This window comes from Lynx canadensis, chromosome D2 (genome assembly GCF_007474595.2).
Source record: "Lynx canadensis isolate LIC74 chromosome D2, mLynCan4.pri.v2, whole genome shotgun sequence".
In the NCBI taxonomy this organism is placed as follows: domain Eukaryota; kingdom Metazoa; phylum Chordata; class Mammalia; order Carnivora; family Felidae; genus Lynx; species Lynx canadensis.
The window spans coordinates 83,882,849-83,908,444 of NC_044313.2; the positions used below are offsets into that span (position 1 = coordinate 83,882,849).

A 25,596-nucleotide genomic window follows, 5' to 3' on the forward strand; every position below is an offset into this window, starting at 1 on the left:
TATTATTGGAACCATTTGTTTTGCACATTACACTTGCAGTGTACTTTAATAATCTCACATTGTTTGGGTATCCCAGTGTGCTTTTGTGGTAAGTCTCTTGCTTTTTCATTTTGCAGACTTCCGTTTAAGTAAAAATAGTAAAATGCCGTTATTTCTGCAGAGTATCATATATATATATATTTATATGTATATTTATACATCATATACATATGTATTTATATATCATATATATTTATATACGAGATATATACGTATATATCATATATTTACATATATACACACACATATATATGTACATATATATATACATACATACACAAAGAATATATGGGGAGACATATCTAGACATGGATAAATCTATATAGAGATAATATATTCTATATGTGTGTGTATATACATATGTAATAGATACACATATATCCTTTTTTAAAATGTTTATTTATTTATTTTGAGAGAGAGAGAGAGAGAGAGAGAGAGAGCTTGAGCAGGGGAGAAGCACAGAGAAGGAGAGAGACAATCCCAAGCAGGCTCCATATTGTCAGTCCAGAGCCCAAGATGGGGTTTGATCCCACAAACTGTGAGATCGTGAACTGAGCCAAAATTTAGAATCAGATGCTTAACTGACTGAGTCACCCAGGTGCCCCTACACAGATATCTTACATGCATTTAATACTTTTACATTTTTCTTAATATAATTTTATTTTATGAGCATTGCTCTGACAAAGGTACGTGGAACTGAGAAATGAGAAGCTGACAATACTGAGAGCTATATTTATTAGGTGTTCTTTAGGTTTTACAAAGTGTATAACAAGTTTGCATGCATTTTACTCATATGATTCCTCACATCAGCTTCTTGAGGTGGATATGTAATTGTTCCCATTTTATAGATAAGGATTTTGAGGCACAAAGAAATTTCTCAAAGAAGGTAAGTGAACTAATGAGCAAGAGTCCATTGGAATGTGATAATGTGCCCCTAGAGTCTGGTGTTTAAACACCAGATTAATCCCCGGAGTGGCAACTAATTATTATTTCGACCTTTAAAGTCACCTCCCCTGTGTGGGTTCCTGGTTCCTCAGGAAAACTCAGGTAGTCATGTTACAACTTCTAGGCTACTCAAGACACAAATAGTCTAGATGAATACTGGTGGTCTTAGTAGTAGAAGTCGTGGTGCTGATTGTAGTCGCTTCCATTTACTGAGCACCTACTGTCTACTGGAAGCAATACGGGCATTAGTTCGCCTAATCTTCATTACAGTTCTCCACAATAAATATTCTATCTCCAATTATGTAATTGGGAAAATTACCAGAAAGATGAAATAATTTCCCCAAACTACGCAAATAGCAAATGGAACACCTGGAATTAAAATCCTACTGTATCTGAGTTAAGAATTTTTTTTTTTCCCTACCAGTGGTGGGTCCAGTGAAAATCTAGTGTCTTCACCAGTGTAATGTTTATAATACAGTTATCTATAATAACTGCAAGGTGCATTAGATCTCTGGGACTTATTTATCTGCAAGTTGCAAGTTTGTGCCATTAAACCACGTCTCTCCCATTACCACACCCTCAGCTCCTGGTAACTACCATTTTACTGTTTGTTCAAGTTCATTGTGTTAAAGGTTCTTCCTGTAAGTGATTATCATATACTATTTCTCTTTCTCTGACTTATCTCATTTGGCATAATGTCCTCAGGTTCCAGCCATGTTATTGCAGATGGCGGGATTTTCTTTTTTTCTCATGGCTGAATAATATTCAATTGTATATACACACCACATCTTTATCCACTCATCCATTGAGACACTTAGATTGTTTGCATTTCTTGGCTATCACGAATAATATGCCAAAATACATGAGAGTGCATACATGTTCAGTGACCTGTTTTCATTTCCGTTGGTTATATGCCTAGAAGTCAGATTGCCGGAAAACATGGTAGTTCTATTTTTAATTCTTTGAGGAACCTCCATACTGTTCTCCATATTAGCTGAACCACTTTATAATCCCACCAAGAGTGTAGAAAATTTCTTTCATACATCCTCACCAATGCTTGCCTCTTCTTGATTCTGGCCATTCTGACAGGTATGAGTTGGTATCTCCTTGCAGTTTTGATTTGTATTTCCCTGATGATGAGTGATGTTGAACATCTTTTCAAGTGCCTGTTGGCCATCTGGATGTCTTCTTTGGAGAAATGTCTATTAAGGCCCTCCACCTATTTTTTAAATCAGATTGTTTGTTTTTTGCTTATTGAGTTGAAAGAGTTCTTTATAAATTTAGATATGAACACCTCATCCAAGACCTGGTTTACAAATACTTTCTCCCACTCAGTAGGTTACCTATTCATTTTTTTGACTGTTTCTTTTGCTGTGAAAAATCTTTTAAGTTTGATGTAGTGCCACTTGTTCTGGTGTTTGTTTTGTTTTGTTTTTGTGCTGTTGATGTCATATCCAAAAAACAAAAACAAAAACAAAAGCAAAACAACAAACAAATAAAAGAACATTGATTGCCAAGACCAATGGGCGTGGCATTAGAGGAACTTCTTCCCTATGTTTACTCCTGGGAGTTTTAAGGCTTCAGGTCTTATATTTTGCTTTTGATCAATTTCAAGTAAATTTTTGTGTGCAGTGTAAGACACGGCTCCAATTCCTTTTTTCTTCTTTTTGCAGGTAACTCTTCACTTTTACCAACACCACTTGTTTTCCCAACACCACTTTCCCTATTGGATGTTTTTGGCTCCCTTATCAAATATTAGTTGGCCATATATGGGAAGGTATAATTCCAGGCTGTTTCAATGATCTATGTGAATATCTTTATACCAATATCATACTGGTTTAATTACTATAGCTTTGCAACATAGTTTGAAATCAGGAAGTGTGATACCTCTGGTTTTATTCTTCTTTCTTATGACCGCTTTGGCTATTTGGGTGTTCCTGTGGGTCCCTACAAGTTTTCAGATTATTTTTCTACTTCTGTGAAAAATGCCCTTGGAATTTTGATAGGGATGCATGGAATCTACAAACGGCTTTGGGTAGCATGGACACGTTAACAATATTAATTCTTCTAATCCACAAACACAGGATACACTTCCATTTGTTTGTCTCTTCTTTCATTTCTTCTAGAATGGTATTGTTGGCCTTGTGAAGATTCTTCACTTCTTTGGATACATTTCTTTCAGATACGTTACTGTTTTTGATGATATTATGAGTGGGACAGTGTCCTTTATTTCCTTTTAAGATTTCTTGTTAATGTAGAGAAATACACCTGAATTCTGTGGATTTATTTTAAATCATACAACTTTACTGAATTCATTTACTAGATCCATTTTTTTAATTGGGGGCATATTCAATATATAAAATTGTATCACTGACAAATAATGACGATTTTATTTCTTTCCTGTTTTGATTGCCTTTTATTTTATCTTGTTTTGGTTTGCTTTTTTTTGTTTGATTGCTCTAAACACAACTTCCAATACTATGTTGAATAATAGTGGTAACAATGGGAAATCTTTTCTTATTCTTGATCTTAGATGAAGGCTTTCCAGTTTTTTTTTTTTTTTCTGTTAAGTATAATGTTAGCTGTGGGTTTGTGGCATATGGACATTATTATATCGAGGTATGTTCCTTCTATACCTGCTCCGTTGAGAGTTTTTTTTTTTTATCATGAGAAGATGTATTTATCAAAATTGTTTTGTGCATCTATTGAGATGACCATCTGATGTTTATCTTTCCTTCTATCAATGTGGTGTATCACATTTATTGATTTGCATATGTTGAACCATCTTTGTGTCCCAGGGACAAATCCCACTTGGCCATGGTGTGTAATATTTTCACTGAGTTCTTCAATTCAGTTTAATGTTTTGTTGACATTTTTTGCATCTATGTCCATCAGGGATATTGGTCTACAGTTTTCTTTTCTTGTGGTGCCACTGTCTGGCTTTGATATTAGGGTAATGTTGGCCTCATAGGATGAGTTTGCAAGTGTCCCCTCTCTTTAATTTTTTAGGAGCTTGAGAAGGATTGGTGTTAATTCTTCTTTAAATGTTTGGTAGAATTCTCCAGTAAATCCACCAGGCCCTAGGGTTTTCTGCTTTGGCAAGTTTTTGATTACTAATTTAATCTCCTTCTTGTTATCATTCTGTTCAGACTTTTTATTTTTTTGATTCTGTTGGTAGAATGCCTGAGTCTAGAAAATTATCCATTTCTTCTAGGTTATCTATTTGTTGTTGTATAATTGTTCATAATAGTCCCTTATGATTGCTTGTATTTCTGTGCTGCCAGTTACATATCCTCTTGCATTTCTGATTTTATTTATTTCAATTGTCTCTCTTTTGTCCTTAGTCCATTAAAATTTTGTGAATTTTGTTTACCTTTCCAAAAAACCAGCACTTAAGGTGGGGGGGGGTGGCCTGGGTAGCTCAGTTGGTTGAGCCTCTGACTTCAGCTCAGGTCATGATCTCACAGTTCATGGCTTCGAGCCCTGCATCGGGCTCTGGGCTGACAGCTTGGAGCCTGGAGCCTGCTTCAGATGCTGTGTCTGTCTCTTAAAAATTAAATAAATGTTAAAAATTTTTGTTAAAAAAATCAAAATTAAACAGCACTTAGGGTTGGTGATTTTTTTTCTATAGTATTTATTTTCCCTCTGCTCTTCATTCCCTTCCTTCTGCTAAGGCTTCTGTTGGGCTTAATTTGTTATTTTTCTTAATTCCTTGAGGTATAGAGTTAGTCTTTTGTGATCTTTCTGAATTCTATATGTAGTTTTCACTGTAAAGTTCCCCCTCAGAACTGCTTTTGCAGTGTCCTGTAGGTTTAGATACATTATATTTCCTTTTTCTTTTTTTTTTTTTTTTGAGGTATTCTTGGATTTCCTTTTTGATTTTTTCTTTGACCTATTGATTGATTAGGAGTGTGTTGTTTAGTCTCCATATACTTGTACATGTTTTCTAGCTTTCCTCATGTGGTTGATTGCTAGTTTCATCCCATTATGGTAGGAAAGGATACTGGTATGATTCTGACCCTCTTACATTTGCAGAGACATACTTTGTGTCCTATCATATGATTTTTCCTTGAGAAAAATCCTATATGCACGTGACGAGAATGTGTCTTCTGCTACTATTGAAAGGCATGTTCTAAAGACGTGTGTTTGGTCCATGGGGTCTAACGTATGGTTCAAGTCCATTGTTTCCTTGTTGATTTTCTGTCTGGATGATCTATCTATTGTTCAAAGTGGAGTGTTGAAATACCCTACTATTAGTATATTGTTGTCTCTTTCTCCCTTCATATTTGTTAGTATTTACTTAATATATTAGGTGCTCCAGTGTTGGGTGCATATATATTTATGACTGTTATATCTTCTTAATGGATTGATCTATTTATCATTACATACTGACCTCCCTTGGCTCTTTTATCATCTTTGGCTGGAAGTCTACATTTTGTACAAGATAGGTAGTAGCTACCTTGCTTTCTTTTGGTTTCTACTTGTAAGGAATGTCTTTTTCCGTTACTTCATTTTGAGTCTATGTTGGATATTGCATTTTATCCATCCAGCCACTCTGTGCCTTTGACTGGTGCATTCAACCCATTTCATTTAGTAATTATTGATACATAAAGGACTTACTAATGCCATCTTATTAAGTGTTCTATATGGATGTTTTGTATTTCCAATGTTTCTTTTTCTCTCTGTTTTTGCATGTCTTTATAGATTGATTATTTTCTGTTGAGATGTGCCCTGCTTCCCTGTTCCTTTTTGTAGATCTACTCCAGGTTTCTGCTTTGTAGTTACAGCAGAATTTACATAAAACATCTTATAGATAATACAGTCCATTTTAGGCTGAGAGCAACTTCTCTTTGATCACCAATAAAGGATCTAGCCTCCTACTCCTCCCTATTATACTACAGACATCACAAATTACCTCTTTTTATGTTGGGTAATTTCTTCAACAATTTATAGTATCTATAATTATTTTTACTACTTTTCCTTTAACCTTTATACCACAAATGAGTGGTTAATACTCTATCCTAAAATAGACTTTTTCCAGGTCTCACTGCATATTTTTCACCGTTTTGTCTATGTTGTCTACTTTCAGATGTTTTTGTGTCATGGATTAGCATCTTTTCATGTCAGCCTGAAGAATTCTTTCCACATTTCTTGCAAGGCGATTCCTGTGGTGGCGAATTTCCTCCGCTTCTGTTGGTTTGGGGAGGTCTTTATCTCTCTTTCGTACCTGAAGGACAACTATGCAGCATAAAGTATCTTGGCTGGCGGCGTTTTCTTTTTGTTTTTGTTTCCCAACACTTTGAAGGCACCATTCGACTCTCTCCTGGCCTGTAGTTTCTGCAGAGAAATCTGTTGATAGCCTAACAGGGTTCCTCTGGGTGTCCTATCCACTTTTTTCCTGGCTGCCTTTCCCTGTCTCCATCATTGTATTTTGACAATTTCAGTACAGCGTGTTTTGGAGACGGTCTCTCACATGAGATAATAAAGTGTTCCAGCAGCTACATGGCCTTGTACGTCCAAATCTTCCCCCAGGTTTGGCAAGTTCTCAGCTGTTATTTCCTTAAAGAGACTGTCCTTTTGTCTTTCTTTTCTCTTCCTGGAGTCCTGATTATTCTAACATTTGCCATTCTCTGGGTTTTGGTGGCTCTGATAGACTCTTTTTGCTCTTTCAAAATTGTATTTCCCTTTTTTCTCATGTGTCATTTCAAAACTCCTATCCTCCGAGTCACTCATTCTTCCTTCTAGTTGGTCTGCCCAGTTACTGATGCTGCCTCACCTGATCTCGGTCATTGGCTCTTCAGGTTAGGATTTCTATTTGGTCCTTTTTTTTATTCACATATTTTATTCCCAATTTCACTGAATTATCTCTCATAGTTTGTCTTGTAACTCCCCAAGTTTCTTCAAAATCATTACTTTACATTCTTTATGAGTTAGATTGAAATATTCTCTGCCTTTGAACTTGGTGGCTGGAGACTTATTATGTTCTTTCTGTGAGGTCATGTCACGTTGATTTTTCATATTGCTTGTTGTTATGCATGCTTGCTTTCCTATCTGGAGTCGCCGACACCTCTTTAACTCTTTGCCCTTAGCCTTCAGCACATGCACTGTTAGATCCTACGGTGGTGTTATTATGGCAGATTTGTTTTGTTTTGGTTTCTGTCCTTGAGAAAGTGTAGCTGCTCTACTCTTCTTGTTTGCTCTTGTAGGCAGTTTGTGAGCTTTTCTGTCTCCGTTCTCCCCGTTCACCCAGCTGACATTAGAGACCTCTCCTTGGTTCCTCCAGTTCACCCAGCTGGTTATTAGAGACCTCTCTTTTATCCAGGTCACCTAGCTGACTACTAAAGACCTCTCCTTGGTTTTTCCAGGTCACCCAGCTGGCTACTAGAGACCTCTATTTGATTTTTCCAGGTCACCCAACTTGTTATTAGAGATCTCTCTTTGGAATCCAGAAGGTGGAGCTATAGCTCAAGTTTGCAGTTTGTCCCTGGTCTGCCAACCTTGGCCCCAGGCCTGCTTTCTTTTTTTTCAACGTTTTTTTTTTTGTTTTTTTTTTTGTTTTTTTTTTTATTTATTTTTGGGACAGAGAGAGACAGAGCATGAACAGGGGAGGGGCAGAGAGAGAGGGAGACACAGAATCGGAAACAGGCTCCAGGCTCTGAGCCATCAGCCCAGAGCCCGACGCGGGGCTCGAACTCACGGACCGCGAGATCGTGACCTGGCTGAAGTCGGACGCTTAGCCGACTGCGCCACCCAGGCGCCCCAACAGGCCTGCTTTCTTTAAGCTCCCTGTTTCCTGGGGCTCCTGTTCCTGGGTGTGCCTGGGAGCACATACAAGGAACAAATGGCAGAGTGGGGGATGCGGGTTTAGCATGGGTTTGGGGTGCCTGCAGACCCAGCAGAAAGAACTCTGGGAGTGGAACTCCCAGAGGCTTGTGGGTGGACTTTCTGCACAATCCTGTTACCACCATCTGGCGTACTTATCTGCTTCTCAGCATCCTCCCTCCCCCAGTTTGCAGAGCCCCAGGAGCTGGTGGGGACGGGTGGGCTTCCCCCAACCAAACACCCAGCTGGAGTAGCCTGACTGTTACTCACTGCTTTCCTTTTCCCTCTGTGGCAGAGATCACCTCCACTGGCCAAGCCAGCCTCTTTCCAGGTCTCCTGCGAGGAGGGGTGGACCAGGGACATTTCTCTTACTGCCTCTGATCAATTTTTTCTCTCCCTCCCTCTCTCCCTCCGTCCCTCCTTCTTTTTCCATTCATACCTTCCTGAACTCCTTCCTCCTTCCCTTCCTTCCTTCCTTGACTCCTTCCTTGCTCCCTTCCTTTCTCCCTTCCTTCCTTCCTTCCTTCTTGCCTTTTTTCTCTAATGCCATGCTGGAGTCAGCCATTGGGAAGGCTAGGCTTCTGCAGACTCTATCTCATGCATGACTGCCTGCCCAGGACTGAACTCACCCATTTTTTTGCCTGACAACAGGGAGAGGGACTAGGCATTTTCTGGTCCACTGACTCCTCAGCCCTAGGGGGATTTGTCTATATCTTGTTGCCTGCACTGATGGGTGGGGTTCTGGCTCTACTGATTCCTCAGTCCTGGGGGGTGGTTTCTGTAACTTGTTGCACTGATGGGTGAGGTCCCTCATTTTATACAGATTAACATTGACTTATTTTTGATTAATGTCAAAACTATTTTATAAATACAAAAGAAATTTGTCTCATTGTAGACACGGTCATGCAGGCAAAAAAGAACATTTAAAATTAAAAAGGACACAGTTTCCTTCTACGTGCACAGTGAATTGTGATTAATGGTCGATTATGTTGAAAAATCTTAATGATGAAAATGCTCCAAACTATCCTAAACAGACAGGTGAGTGCCATTTAACTCTAATGATAGTGGGTGTTTGTGGGATTCATGTTAATGATTCACTCTGTCAAAAAAAGTAGGTTGTTTTTTTTTTTTTTTAAATGCCTGCAGGCATTTCGCTACATTCTGGCATCACAGCAATGAATCAAAGCAGATACAGTCTTTGTTCTCAGGAAACTTGCAATCTACTATAAATGATCCTAATACTCCCCATTTGAAGATAAAAGGTTGCATCAGTTGTGGGCAGAAAAATATGAGCCACAGGCTTACATGTTCCCCTTCCATCCTGTCTTTCCCCTAGAGCATGGATTTATATTTACAGTCTAACTGAATTCTGTATATTTACAGGGCATTCTGCTTGTCTCTCCACCACTGCGTTAACAGAAATACAACTGTATGCCTTACCCCATGTAATAAGACTCACAGAAGAAATTTCTCTCACATATTCCAGGGATGTTTGTGTGGTTCCTGAATGACTGTGGCACAGAATTAAGAAGCTACATTTTCCTAGAGCCTTAATTTTGACTAATAGTCAATAAGTTAAAAATTAAAATTTAAGTTAAAAACAAACATACCAGGGGAAAGAACGCTCAATTCTTATTGATACTTAAAATACAACACAACACTTCAAAAATGTTAATTTTAGCATGATGCTTTTAGAAAACTAAAGCCCAAAAGATAATATCTGAGGTTTCTTTAAAAAAAAAAAAAAAAAAAAAACAGTTACAAGGATGTTTAGTTTCTTATCAATGTCTCATTTGTTGACAATGAAAAGATGTTTTAATATACAAAATAGGGATTTCCAATCTAGAAATGCATCATGTGAGCAGCTAAACTGGGACTATGTGGGAAGATAAAAATAATCTCTTTATTCAATTTCAAATTGCTGATATTTACTTTCCTCAAAGTCAGATATCATTTTAATTGTTTTGCTTCCACTGGAAAAAAAAAAGCCAGAGTAGCATTGGGTAAAGAGTGAAAATGATGGAGAAAAATGATATTTTGTGGGACTTCGCTGGCATTTTGAAACAGACTGAAATCAAGCTGAAATAATCACTTCTCTTCTGGAACACATAACGGATTGGGGTTAAGTGACAATAGCCTGTTCGGCATTGGGCCTCATTTTAGAGACATCAAGACTGAAGGTGTCAAAAGAATTTTCAAATAATAGAAATTAAACATTCATTTTAATATCACTACCTGACACAGCGAGTAAACGTAGTAGATATATAAACTGGTCATTAGAAATACAAAAAAAAAAAAAAAACACACAAAAAAACAAAACAAAAAACAAAAAACAAAAAAAGAAGAAAGAAAGCACATCTTTGTTTACAACAGTGTTGCATAAAGCTTCTTCACTACAAACATCTTCAACAGGCTGTTTCTAAGTTTACAGACAAAGTCTCAAGGGTAGCTTCTAAATTATTCATTTTGTTTTCAAATTGTTTTGAATTCATTTATAACCTTTGGTCTGGCCGTTTATGATAAGAGCTCTCACATGGCTAAATAAATACTCTGAAGGACAGTAAATGAACTCGGTAGAGACACTTGGGGAGATAACTTTTCTTGCACACCGGACTGGTAACCACTGTTCCTTTCCTACTCAAAACCATTTTCAGAAGCAACCCTCTCAATTACATACAAATGGAAAAGTTCAACTGTTTTGTAGATTTGTAAATTTTCAAAAGGAAAAGCAAACACACAAGAAGAAGACCAGCATAAAGAAGATCTGGGAAGAGAAGATTTCTGGAAAGAGCCTTGTTTCCAGGGTGTGCGGAGTTAAGAAGGAGTGTTAGGGCTAAGCAGCCAGCACTGGAGACTTAAGAAGTAAGAATTACCGTGTGGCAAAATGTGAAGGCTAGAAAATAATGATAAGAGCTGGTACAAAACAAAACAAACAAAACACAATGGCAAGTACTCTGAGTAGATTAAAGAGAAAGCATCTTTAATATGGTAGCATATCTCCACATTCTTTTTTCTTTTACTTTTGTTTATATATATATATATATATATACACACATATATACATATACATATATACATATACATATATATGTATGTGTATACATATATATATATTAGAGAGAGAGACAGAGACAGAATGCGAGTGGCTTAGGGACAGAGAGAGAGGGAGAAACGGAATCCAAAGCAGGCTCCAGGCTCCAGGCTCCAGGCCCCGAGCTGTCAGCACACAGCCCGACACGGGGCTCGCACTCACCAGCTGTGAGATCATGACCTGAGCCAGAGTTGGATGCTCAACCGACTGAGCCACCCAGGCGCCGCAGCATATCTCCACATTCTGTTTAATAAAGCCCTTTGTATTTTAGCCAAGCTGAATGTGTCGTAATGGTGCATAGCTGTGACGATTCCCCAAATCTTTCATGACGGAGTACAGTGAACAGATTCATTTTTTTATGTGTTCTAAGGAGTAAGTATGCACTATTTCCTTGCGCTGCATCCTCTGGTACAGACAGGAAATAAACGCTAGCTCCAGGATATCCCTCGCGGTTTTATGAAGTAGCTATAGGTGGAGGGCAACCACGTATTTCACGTTCATTAATCCATAAAGCACATGTGCAAGCGTATTTAATTGAATGACATCAATAATTCCAATTAGAAATACAGGGCATTTGAACATTTGTTTTGAAAACCGCTGTAGGAGTTATTTTACGTCCAAGAAACATTTCATATCATCCAGGTAACTGTTGCATAACCTTTAAAATGTGTACTACTCTCCTCTATTCAGAAGTGACTGGACTGACCGACTTCAGATTTCTGTGTCCTCACAGAGGGGAAAACCCATAGGCCTGCTGTCCCAGAGATGAGGATCAGTAACCTAGGGGCCAATATTTGTCATAAGGCCCAGGAGAAATCAGGTGTAGACATTTCTTAAAAAGGTTCTGGGCAGGGGCGCCTGGGTGGCACAGTCGGTTGAGCGTCCGACTTCAGCCAGGTCACGATCTCGCGGCCCGTGAGTTCGAGCCCCGCGTCGGGCTCTGGGCTGATGGCTCGGAGCCTGGAGCCTGTTTCCGATTCTGTGTCTCCCTCTCTCTCTGCCCCTCCCCCGTTCATGCTCTGTCTCTCTCTGTCCCAAAAATAAATAAACGTTGAAAAAATAAATAAATAAATAAATAAAAAGGTTCTGGGCAGAGAATACCCCCAGGAGCTTGATTCTAAAACCAGTAATTAAACCTTGCTGTCTCTTCTATCCTAAATAATTCCCATCACGGACTCACTCCCCAATGAAACTCAAACATTGAATGAGCTACGGGTAAAGAGTGCTGTGGATATGCAGAGAAAGCTCAAAGCCAAGGTCTCCTTCCTTCCAACCAAAGCCTCATCCTCTGGACGTGGCTTCTCCCGTGTGGAACCATCTGTCTTTTACATCAGGCTAACTCGTTTCTCTGGTCTTTGTTATCTCAATTAGAACTCAAAATATTGGTGGCCTGCAGGCCACATGACGCACACAAATATGCTTTGTTCAGCTCATAAAAGAAATCAAAATTTAAATTAGAATGACATCTTTAATATACGGATTTTCCTATTGTTCTGACAAAAAATATGGACTATCTTCTTTCCTTCATGTTTACAAGTGGAAAGAACATTCATAGGCCTTCCCTCCTAATACTGCTTACTGCCCATGTGGCCCATGGCCCACGTTCCAACAGTCTATGCAAATAAAATCAATACCAGTTCCCACCATTTGCCCTAAAGACTTAGGATTTAGATGCCATCTATAGAAAAAAGGGTGAGTACCATAACAGCATTGTGTGGAAGTCTGTGTGTGACACGATTTAATTCTATGTAATTCAGATTATTCCTATTAGATATGTGATTAACATGAAGGATTTAAGCAATGGGAAAAATACAATTAGGATAGAACGTTTTTTTCTTAAATGTGCCTTTCATTTTCTTGGAGACCAGGAGTCATTTTCTACTCTTTAATCTTTTCATCATTGGTAATAGCATTAGCATTCTGAAATTTAAACAGTAAATGAGGGGCTACAAAGTTTCACAGACTTGTTTTCCTTATCTAAAGTGCCCTAGCTTGCTGGCCTTTCTGACTTCTGTCTGCTTTGTGCATTTCCCCTGCCTCCTGTTTTATGATCCTTCCATTACTCCAGCCTCTGGCAAACCCACTGCATATTGGGTGCTATTCAGTCAACAGACAAGCAAAAAAAAAAAAAAAAAAATCATAAATGAAACATAATATTTGATTTAATGTCAATAAAATTCTAGATAACTTGAGGAGATAAGTAACAACCTATTTCCTTAATGCTTAGAAACTTTCCTATTTACTTATCATTTCAGATATATATTCAGAAGGTTTGCAGCTGCTGACCTTTTAGAAAATGATTCTTTGGCACAAATGAAAAGGAGCAGAATGCCTCATTGCATATATAGCTTCACCAGTAATGAACAGAGCCAAATTGTTTTCTCTTATGACAGTTGTCTTATAGGCGCAATTAGAGGATTAAAATACATGAGGAATTGAACACGATTTTTTTTTTACATCAACTTAGGTCTGATATTGGCAAATGGATTTTGGATAGCTTAATTTAACTCCTTTATAATTTATGGAAAAAAATCTCCTTCCTCATCTCTATGTTCTTTTTTCACCGGAAACAACTCAGAATGACTCCTTGAAGACTGGGTGAAATAAGCAATAAAATGACAATAAAGGAATCTGTGATCATGCTTTCGGTCCTATGCAACATCCAGAAGCAATCTAGCCAGAAGACCACTAATGTCTTATAAAAATATGTAACTTTTTGTCAGTTAAGAATCAAGTTAGGATGTTATAAATTACAGAAAAGAAAATATTTTACCTATTTATCCAGAAGACACAAAAATCACCATATAAGGCTGAAGATCAATTGTTTGATGTCAGCACTGATGATCTTACATGACCGCATACGAAACATTAGTCTTATTTTAGTATTTTATAAGCTTGTGCAGTCACCCATTAATTTACCCTAATTTTTGAGCTTCTATTATTGCTACACTTGCTGTGTTTCATAGCATATAGTAGAGAGTCAGCTGCATTTTGTTTGTTTTTGTTTGTTTTCAATTTTCCTTTTAATTTTTTTTTCATATTTCAGGTATGGAATTATTATGGGATTTAGCAATTAAGACTTCAAAGAAAGAGACACTGTTTCCACTAGCAATGAGACAACAGTGCAAAACAGAGACGGAATTAAAGCGCCTGCAGAAAGTAGCTGTTGAGAACTAACCCTCTCCTAAGACATATTCACTTGATTTTCCCTCCCCTTGTTTTCATGAGTAAAGCTCCATACCACTTCCAAAAGCTTAATATCTCAGAAGGGATCTTGGAATTCAGATTTTATTTAATATATAAATTATGTCGGCAACTCTCAGTTGTTACGCTTATTTGAAATAACCAAAAGAATTATTCATCATGGAACTGATAGAAGGACAGATAGGCACAGAGAGACAGAGAGTTAAATTCAGGGACATCTTAAGCCAGTGTCCTAGTTTTGACACATTGCAAGAAGCATGGCCCAGGGACAGGCCCAGATAAGAAATTCAATCTTTAACACCATTTCTTCAACTATTTACAAGAGCCAAGGACTCTGTCTGTGACAACTTATTACTGAAACATTCTGCATCTACTATGCACGTCCAGCAGCCACCACATCTTGGGAGTCTCTCACTTTACCCGAATAGAACACAGTCATCCAGGCTACCTGGCACCGGTCATGTTGGTTCCTTAGTTTCCTCTGTCCTGAATACCTCCTGCAGTCTCACATCTGTGGTTCAACTCATCTATCATGTGCTACTCTACAGAGTCAACCTTTCTTCTCCTCAGATTGTAAAAACCTTCAGCCAGTGTGGACTCTTTTCTCTTTGGGGAATGAAGGAGAATAAATTAAAAATGGGCAAAACATTTGAATGAACATTTGGGTGCCAAAGATTTTTATCACATCACACATTGTTTATACTTTGGGAATGTTCATTAAAACACTGTTGGGTATTTGAAGATTTTGTGTCGATGAGTGTAAGCAAGGTTTTGCTTTTGTTTTGATTTCTTTTGTCTCCCTGGGAATGTGTGTGATTCCCCTTGAAAACCTTTGGAGGTCTGCAGAGCAGAGTTTGACTAACTCCTTCTGATAAACTAAAGTGCATGTAATTGGCAACTACAGGGAAAGAGAAACATCAACAAAAAATGTAATCTCCTCTAAGCCTAGTGGTTTTGACAATGGAAGGAAAAGAACACTGAGGAACTCCTAAATACCCCTCAATACCATGACTGTCTCAAGTAAAGGACCAACTTCTACACCCCTTCCTCCTCTACCCTAACTGCATACTTGGACCAGAGCCACTCTGGGGAAGCGGTGACCAACTGAAGTCACCACTTCTTTCTGTGGCCTCCTCTCCCTTCCAGGAAGCAGGTAGGGTTTTGTAATCCTCCACCTCACTCACACCCTGACTCTCGAATGCTCCCTGAGAGTGAAAAGGGAACTCCCCATTGAGTCAGCTGTGGCATCCTTTGTTGGCGGCTGCTTTCAAACTATACATTCAGCGTCACTCTTCATTTCTCAAATTTGCTCTCAGCTCACAATATCTTTTTTGACTTTAAATCTACAAAGGGCCTTTAGGATGGGCTTTAATCCCTCACTTAATACCCCTTTGCCTCTGAACCTTTCCATTTTTTGTACAGTCACAGTGTTACGTGATTTAACCATGACTTAAAACCATTTTCTGGTCCCCTTGCCTCAGTCGTGCCTATGGATCTGTCCAGTTCCTAAGGATCAGCCCAAACTGGATGTACTAAAACCTGTCTGAAGCCATGCCACAGTTCCTGTACAACAGCTGGCACTTGAGGACAGACTGTCAATGGTTCTGGTATAACTGCTCCTCCTCCTTCCTTCCAGTACAGACTCAGTGCCACAGACAGCTAAGAGTCCATTGAACCTAGAACATATATTTCCAGAAAGATTTTTAAAGACGTCTTTAGAGCCATGTTAAATTTACAACAAAAAATGAAAGGGACATACAGAGATTTCCTATATACACCATATCCTCTCACACACATAGTCTACTCCATTATCAAAATCACTCATCAGAATGGTACTTTTTTAGAAATTAAGGATAAGCTTACAGTGACACATCATAATGATCCAAAGTCTATAGTTTACCTTAGGGTTCATTCTTGGTTTTATACATTCTATGGGTTTGAACAAATGTATGATGACATAAATCCATCATTAGAATATCATATAGAGTATTTTCCACCAAAAAATATCCTCTGTGTAATGCTTATTTATCTCTCTCCCACTCACCCTCAGACTCTACTGAACTTTGTATTTTCTCTGTAATTTTGCCTTTTCAAGAATGTCTCCATACTTTTGTATTTCCAGTTGGAATCATACATATGTAGACTTTTCAGATTGGCTTCTTTCACTTAGGTATGTGTATTTAGGATTTCTCAATGTCTACAAATAAACTTTAAAACATAGACTGTAACAAGAGACAAGGAAGAACACTAGATAATCATAAAGAAAACAATCCAACAAGAAGGGATAACAATTATAAACATTTATGCTCCCAATAAGAGAGCAATGGGTAGATCATCCAAACAGAAAATCAACAAAGAAACAGTATCTTTTTTCTATCTTCCTTCCTTCCTTCCTTCCTTCCTTCCTTCCTTCCTTCCTTCCTTCCTTCCTTTTTTGAAACAGTCTCTTTGAATGACATATTGGATTAGACGGATCTAACAAATATATTCAGAACACTCCATCCTACACATTCTTTTCAAGTGCACATGGAAAATTATCCAGAATATACCACATGTTAGGCCACAAAACAAGGCTCAACAAATTCAAAAAGATCAAAGTCATATTATGCATCTTTTCTGACTAAAACAATATGAAACTAGAAATCAACTATAGAAAAAATTTGGAAAGAACACAAATACATAGAGGTTAAATAACATGCTATTTAACAATGAATGGGTCAACCAAGAACTCAAGGAGAAAATTAAAAAAAATACAGGGAGACAGAGGAAATGAAAACATAATGGTCTGAAATATTTGGGATGCAGCAAAGGCTACTCAGGAGGAAAATGTAGAGCAATATGTGTCCACCTCAAGAAGCAAAATCAATTTCAAATAACAGCCTAACTTTACACATAAAGGAACTAAAAAAAGAAGGATGAATGAAACTCAAACCAGTAGAAGGAAGGAAATAGTAAGGATTAAAGCAAAAATAAACAAAATCGAAACTAAACAAACTATCAAACAAAACAACAATAGAACAGATCAATCAAACCAGGACCTGGTTCTTTGAAAATAACAAAATTAATAAACCTTTAGCCAGACTCATTAAAAGAGAGAGAGAGAGAGAGAGAGAGAGAGAGCTCAAATAAACAAAATCAGAAATGAAAAAGGAGACATAACTTACATCATAGAAATACAAAGGACTTTGAGAATATTATGAAAAAAATATATACCAACAATTGGATAACCTACATGTAACATCATACTCAGTGGTGAAAACTGAAAGCTTTCCCTCTAAGATCAGGAACAAAACAAGGATGCCCACTCTCACCACTTTTTTTCAACATAGTACTAGAAGTCCTAGCCATAACAATCAGGCAAGAAAAAGGAATAAAAGGCATTAAAATTGGTAAGGAAGGAAAAAAAAAACTTTCACTATTTGTATATGACATGATAATATTTATAGAAAACACTAAAGACTTCACCAAAAATCGAGAACTGATAAGTGAGTTCAGTAAAGTTGTAGGATGCCAAATCAACATACAAAAGTCCATTACATTTCTATACCCTAATAATGAAGTAGCAGAAAGAGGAAGTAAGAAAACAATCCCATTTACAATTGCATCAAAAATAATAAAATATCTAGGGATAAACCTATCCAAGGAGATGAAAGACCTATACTCTGAAACTGTAAAACACTGACGAAAGAAACTGAGGACAACACAAACAAATGGAAATATGTTCTATGTTCATAGAATGGGAAAAAAATGTTAAAATACCTATACTGCCCAAACAAACAAACAAAATAAGCCAAAAAACAGACTCTTAACTACAGAGAACAAACCAATAGTTACCGGAGGGGAGGTGGGTGGGCAAATGGGTGAAAGAGGTGATGGGTATTAAGAACACACTTATTTTGATAAGTACTGGGTAATGTATAGCACAGCTAAATTGGTACATTATCCACCTGAAACTAATATAATTGGTTAATTATACTGGAATTAAAAAAAAAAAAAACAAGAATAGGTTTTTCCATGCCTTTCTTGGCTCATCAGCTCTTTATTTTTATCCCTACATTTGTCTGAATGTAGCACAGTTTATCCACTCACTTACTGAAGGACATCTTGTTTGCTTCCAAGTTTTAGAAATTAGAGATGAAGTTGCTATAAACATCCATGTGTAGGCTTTTGTGGGGACAAAAGTTTTCCAGAAAGAATTTTTAGATATTCTTATTTTATTAAATAAGAGAATATGTCCTAAGTCTGTTTCTCCATATGCATTCTCCCTTCTAAATGTAACTGCACATTAAACATGCCATACCCACCGCCTCAAGGCTTTTCTCATGGTTGTCAGGGGCCAGCACGTGTCCATTTATGTGTTGACATTGTGTCCTTAAAGCATAACCTCTGTTTTTCTATAGGTATTCTGGTTCAGGTCGAGAGTTATATGAAGAATCTGTTATCAATATTCTGTTGAGAACAATGATCAAAGAGGGGAAGAATCTGACCGAGCCCAGGGTTACAAAGAAGCTTATGGATCTTTACCTATTACAGTTTCTTTCTGTATGTTTCAAACATACACATTTGTGAATATGCAATTATTATGCATATTCACAATGAGGAAATAGTCCCATCCCACACAGTATAAAAGTTTTGAAAGATGCAGGTGCATGTGACAAATAACGGACATTCTATATATGGACCTCAACGACTTACATAAGAATATTAAGTATAGACTTAAAAAAAAAAGTGAGCTACTAAAAGCTGTACTTTAGTGGGAAGAGGTCTTTAGCAATAGATATTATTTACCTGTAGTCATTAATAAAGTAAACCACAGGCAAGCTGACACACAATAGACTTACCAGTTTGACTTAAGAAAGGGTTTGTTCTTCAAAATGAGTGTTTATTAAACTGGTAAAATCAAATATCCCCAGGTTTTATTACAACCAATTAAAAACTGGTGGGAAAGAGAAATTAAGAGAGGTTAAGAGCAGGATCAGAATTAACTGTCTTACTGGAAGTTTCTTAGATAGACTGAAGAAAAATATGGGACACGCTTTCATACGCTGCTTCCTTCAGACATTCAAGACAAGATGACGGCATACCGCATTATAATCTCTGGCAGAGGTTCACTTGATCATATTTTTAGAAGTTTAATGTAAAACAAAAATGCAAACATTTAGCCTCCAGACAAGTATTTATATTGCTTGTGATGACACTCAAGTAACTTTGGCAGCATTCTGAGTAGTTGGCAGTTTCTACAAAATATGCCAATTAAAGAACACAACGTTACTACCCTGAATCATGTCACATTCTTCTAGAACACAAATATTGAATGTCTACCACATGCAGTATACAGCACTCTGTGGCAAGGGCTTCCCAGAGTTCCTGATCCTTTGAAAGTGGGATCTAGTCTACACAGGGGGGAGGTAAAATAGCATCATCATTACTGTCTATAATCACCTGTTTGGCAAAATAATCTCTGTAAAGAATCACGTGTTAAAACGAAATTATTTAGTAAAATTAAGTGTTTTAGTTCAACTCAGCTTGTAAGTTCAAGTTAATTGTGAACCACAGGGAAACGAAAATAGAGAGTGGTCTTCTATCAGGTTTTTTTTTCTTTTTGGTCTCTGGTTTAAAAGGCCAACTGTTTTCCTTGGAGAATATTTAGAAAATACGGATTTGATTTTGAAATATTACAGATTTTTATTTGGAAAATAGTTAATGATACATAAACCATAATTTTCTACATGGGCAAAAGAAAATTTTCCTGATACAGCATTTTCACGTATTTTTTATTTTCTATAAACACATCTAAGATTTACTTCCAGTTTATTCAAATGTATCATAATAACTCATTAACTTCATATGCTTTCATGCTCAATATACACTGGACTTTTAAAAATAATGAAAACATCCCAATTTTTGTGATATTTTTAAGTGTTGCTAAAATTTAGTATAGATAATTAAGTTTGTTTAAATGGAGACCAGCAATGCTGTGGACATTTTTGGATGATTCCAAAGGATATGGAAAAAGAAGAAAAAAAAATTACGCCAACTCTTCAAAGGGGTAAGGGAATGTTTTATTTTAATGTTTATTTATTTATTTTGAGAAAGAGAGAGAGAGAGAGAGAGAGAGGTGGAGAGAGAGGAAGAGAGAATCCCAAGAAGGCTCTGTGGTGTCAGTGCAGAGCCCAATGCAGGGTTCATCCTATGAGCCAGGAGATCATGACCTGAACAGAAATCAAGTCAGATGCTCAATCAACTGAGCCACCCAGGCACCTCTAAAGGAGTGCTTCTAATATGGCACAATGAAGGTATTACATATGTTATAGAATTTTCAGAATGTATGTAGGGTTAAATTCCAGGAAAAATGTCATTCTCTAATAAGCCAATTGACATAATTCCTTTATATATGTGTGCGTGTATATATGTGTGTGTGTATATATATATATATATATATATATATGAATATTTATTTATTTATTTATTGATCTGGAAAACAGACTGCTTCCAACAGACACAAAGTACAAAGCGAACAAGCCCCATGGAAGGTCCATCACAGAATTAGTAGTCAAACTGAGCCTCCTAGCACATTCTCACACTTACACTAGTTTGAAATAGAAACCAAGACTTGAGAGATACCGTTTTACTGCAACCTAACAGAAAAGAATCTGTAAACACACTGAAGTTTAAAAGGCTAAGAGAGTGTTGTATAGAACAAAGCACCAGCTGTATTTATTTTTGGTTTTGATAAGGAAAAGTACTTTCTGAAGAACTTAGTATGGATTCCCTATTAGTTGTTAATGATGGCAGACCAACTGAGCGAACACTCAAGCTTCTTCCTCTGCTCTCAGAACCTTCGTCAGGTTCTCTCTTCCCAAGGATTTTCAGATCTCCTGATAACCACTCCTATATCACCATGTCTAGTGGGCTATGGAGGGTAATCCTTACCAGATTCCCACCAGCGTAAGCTGCCAGGGGAAGGCTTACCTTTTGGTCGACTTCTTTTGGAGGGATGCAATGTGTCTTATTTAGGTGACTAGGTGTTTGTGTGGGTGACAGTCAACTCTACCTAGTGACAAAGAAAGACCCCAGCCGTATCTGGATTCACTCTTGGGACTGACTGGGTGCAGTGACTCCTTTACAGTCAAGACTATGCAACCTTTCCAGTCACGGAAGTGTCTCTTGATCCAGGTAAAGCATTTTGCGCGTGTGGCCCAATTTAAACTCATACAGAGAAGAAATTAGGGGAGCGCTATCTGTGGATTTGGGTTAACTTCATTTAGTACTTCCACACGTAACAAATCTAGGGTTGAAAGGGGAAGAAATCCCTCTTGGACAGGTCATTTGTAAAACATGAAACTCACTCACCATTCCGACTTTCTTCATCAATGGCAACTATGGTGGCTGGTGGTCCTCCCCTAGCTAGTTTGCAATCTAAGGAGAGAAAACAACCATACGTAAGAAGTAACAATTGCACGAGCATTAACCTTGAGATCAAATTCATTGGGATATATATTGATATTTAAAAAGAAAAATCCCACAATCAAATTGATACGCATCATTACTTCTAATATTTTAATTTTTTATCATAACCACCACAGAGATCCCTTACAACATCATAACACGTTCACTTTGTACACCCCAAACTACTCAAATCTTATGGAGAAAACACCAGCAGAGACCACTGGAGAGCAGAAGTCCTTCAGGACAGAGATAATGGGATGGTAATTTAACCCAAAGAAATAACATAAAGGAATGATTAACAAGGATAAATTGTAATTAAAGCTTCACAACAGAAACAAACATAATTGGACTTTAATTGTGATAAAGGGTCTAATTAAAGGGAGTGAATAGAATTTTAATAATGTTCTAAAGAGAATAAAACAAAGACAGACAAGCAATGTTCATGAGGTTGTTTGGCATTTTTATTTTTGTCATCTTACCCTCATATTGCCAGTCTGGAGTCAAAAGTATAGAGTCATCAATGAAAGCAGAGCAGAAAAATGGAAGAAAGAAAGGAAGAAAGAATAGATGTACATATTTAGTGTGGATTGAAGGATATAAATAGCACTATATAATAACAGATACATCACTTAATAACTTCCAGAAAAGATATACATAAAATCCTGATATCAGACTTTTCAATCCTAATATAACACTAACACATTAACTTCATCACACATCATTAGCATATTGAAAAATTACTATTATAAATAGAGTTGAAAAAACATAAAGTACAATTATAGGTTTCCTATGAAAAGGTACATACAAATTAATTATGAACAGTCTAGTATCCCTATGTTCAATGAATGTTAAGATTAGTGCCTGTCCATCAGTAGAGATGACTAATTTGTTACTTCAAACACTACTAATATCTTGTCAAGAATCTAAGGATAATGAACATAAGAATAGTGTCATGAGCTACAATATCCATGACCGTTAAAATAGGAAAGCTTTGCCAGCAAGATGTCAAATGTCCACTTCTGGGGTGTAAACCACACTCTTAGGAGGTACTCAGTAGGCCTGATGAGGCTGTGTTATGCAGTTAAATATCCATGTCACACTCCTGTGACTGCAGCATAATCACATTTGCTTAATGTCATCCAAGCACATGTGTCATTGGGTAGATTTCAAGGTTTTTCATTCATTCATTAATTCATTCATTCACTCAAATTCTATGTATTATGTGCATATACATGAACAATAGAACCCTTGGCAAGCACTACTCTATATTGTAAGGTACATGCTCTCTCACATGAATCTCAATATCTCACAGATTTCCAGTATTTTTCTTTCCATCCTTGTCAATAGTGAGGGGGTTTCAAGTCACACCATTGTTAGATCTAAAATATCTCATGTCCACTGCACTCCTCCACCCCAACATAGGACAAGTGCTCACTGTTTGTCACCCCTACTCTTGCAGTGGTTACCTCACCACTTCCCAGAAGCTTTGTTCTCACTCTGTGTTCATCCATTCTTCCCATCAGAATTACTTTCATGCACCCAAATCAAAGGTAACATAATAGCACATCTCTGTACAAAACCTTACATGTTTCCTTTGGAGTAAAGAAAAAAAATCCTTATGATACCATTGAAAGATTCTCAAACAGAAATTGTTTAGGATAATGTTTCAAAAGATGTCAAGTCTCAACATGGTTCACTTAGAATTAAGCCCTGTGCCCATCAGCCATATCAGACCCCTTTACTCTTGCTGGGACCTATTTTGTATTTTGAGGGAAGTTCTGCTACCTGAAGTCATTTCTGCCTCTCTTCTGTCCAGCATATTTCCCCTTCCTTCCTTCCTTCCTTCCTTCCTTCCTTCCTTCCTTCCTTCCTTCCTTCCTCTCTCTCTTTCCCTTTTTTTCCTTTCTTTCTTTTTCTCTTTCTTGATGGCACAATATTTCTCCTGTTTTATGAGAACTTGACCACACCCCCAGTCAGAATTTATCTCCCACCTCATGTTCTCATAATATTTTGTTCATCTGGTACTGTATTCTTGTATGCATTCAAACATTATTCATTTGGTTAGTCAAATCTGTAGATGAATTACTGTGAACATGGGAATATAAAATTAACAGCTCCTTTCTTCTAGGGTCTCAGGTGAAAAAGATTAGAGACCAGCTAGAACAAAGATGCATAACCTACTACACAGGTGTAGTACAATGTGGTATTTGTGGAGTCTATTCCTTAATAAGTTCATGGACAACATAAGTGGAAAGGAGATACACAAGAAGGAGGAGGTGATCTGTGGAGAAGAGAATAAAGGAAACCTGACCAATTCTTACCAGGCACAGTTCTTGGATTGCCAAACATCTCTTCTGTTTGTCTTTTACAGAGTAGTTACTTTTCAAGACTATTCCTTTGTCAGGCAGCTACCGTTATGTGTACGGATACACTTTCTCTACTCAGCTAAGCCAAATGCGACTCCCCATCCCCAACCCTACCTAAATGCCTTACCCTCTCTACCCTCAGTCCATTCTCTAGTCACAACCACCCAAATTCGTGTTTTCTATGCCATCTGCTCAAATGCCCTTTGTCCTCTTCTTCCCCTGGTTGACCTCTATTTGTCTTTAGAAAACATGGCAAGGCATCACCTCACTAGAAGATCTTCCTCATTGCTGGTTAGATTAAATGCCTCTTCTCTATATTCCTTCAGTGCACACTATATTCCACTGGATGAATTACCCCACTGAAAAAAATCAGTGTGTCTTTCTCACAAGAACTCCTTCAGACCAAAGTTGCATTACATTTATCTTAGAAACCATCATATTTATAATATTCAAACCTTAGTACTCTTAGTACTCTCTCTTAAGACTTGGTCCTAAAAGAACGTGTGTTGATTTTTTCGGAACTACACTCTGGCCAGCTACAATCTCCCATTGAACATGAGAGCTGCCGAGAAATCTGTGTTCTCACTATGTCCCCAGCAGCACAAACAGCCCAGGCACAGAGGCCCAGCTGTGGTTCCTCCCTGTCAGTCCCCATTAGGAGACTTTCCCTAAGCTTTCTTTTCCAGCAGGCTCCACCCCTCCCCCAGTAAGATGTTCTCATGTCTAAAAAGTGCTTTATTTGAGATCAAACGAAAAGTAATTTAACATTTTTAGACCACAATATTAACGAGGAGAGACTAGTAGGTTTCTAAAAAGAATACATTAATAGCATTGTTAACAACAGCTAAAATATTTGTTTTGGAATCATGCATTCATGAAAGCATAGCTGATTGGTTTTGAAATGCACAAAAATATTTTCAATATTGAAGTATATTCAGAATTGTCTTGAAAAGAAAGTGATCTGGGTGGAATGCCCAGTGATGTACTTTCTACTCAAAATATCAAAATGGAGATCGAAATGAAGACTAGAAAGCATTTTGGGGGCTGAATGACAGTGTTCTCTATGGTCCATGGATAATTTGTCCACCACATGAAAGGCAGGTTAGCTGATGACGTCCTACTTTGGAAATGGACTTCCCTAATCTATTTAATTTCATCCTTGACTGTCCTGGTTAAATCACAAATTCATTGTTTTTCATGCCTCAAATTTCTAACCTCTTAGGCCCCTACCTGATTCCCATATCCAATTTATTGTAAAGTGCAGGATATGAATACAAATGCCTGAATGCTCAGTGTGATTTATTCCTGCAAATTTGTCATCAAGCTAAAAATAAGCCATATATTTTTAAATAATCTCATGCAACAAGTTGGATTTAAAATGCAAAGAGAAGGCTAGAGCTAGAATGTATTATACTAAGTTAAACAAGTCAGTCAGAGACAAATACCATATGATTTCAGTCATATGAGGAATTTAAACAAAACAGATGAACATGTAGGGTTGGGGAAGAAGAGAGGGAAACAGACCACAAGAGACTCTTAAGGATGGAGAACAGAAGGTTGACAGACAGAGGGGGTGGGGGATGGGCTAAATGGGTGATGGGAATTAAGAAGGGCACTTGTTAGGACGAGCACTGGGGGTTGTGTGTGAGTGATGAATCACTGAATTCTACTCCTGAAACC

The 25,596-nt window shown here is 37.5% G+C and overlaps 1 protein-coding gene across 1 annotated transcript in view; it reads right to left on the reverse strand.

The window, feature by feature from the left end:
• Positions 1-25,596, reverse strand: part of PCDH15 (protocadherin related 15) — a 786,947-nt gene that overhangs the window by 644,563 nt on the left and 116,788 nt on the right. Inside the window, 2 exon segments of the mRNA XM_032595259.1 lie at positions 21,455-21,520; positions 22,030-22,044. Coding sequence (XP_032451150.1) covers positions 21,455-21,520; positions 22,030-22,044 — 81 coding nt within the window.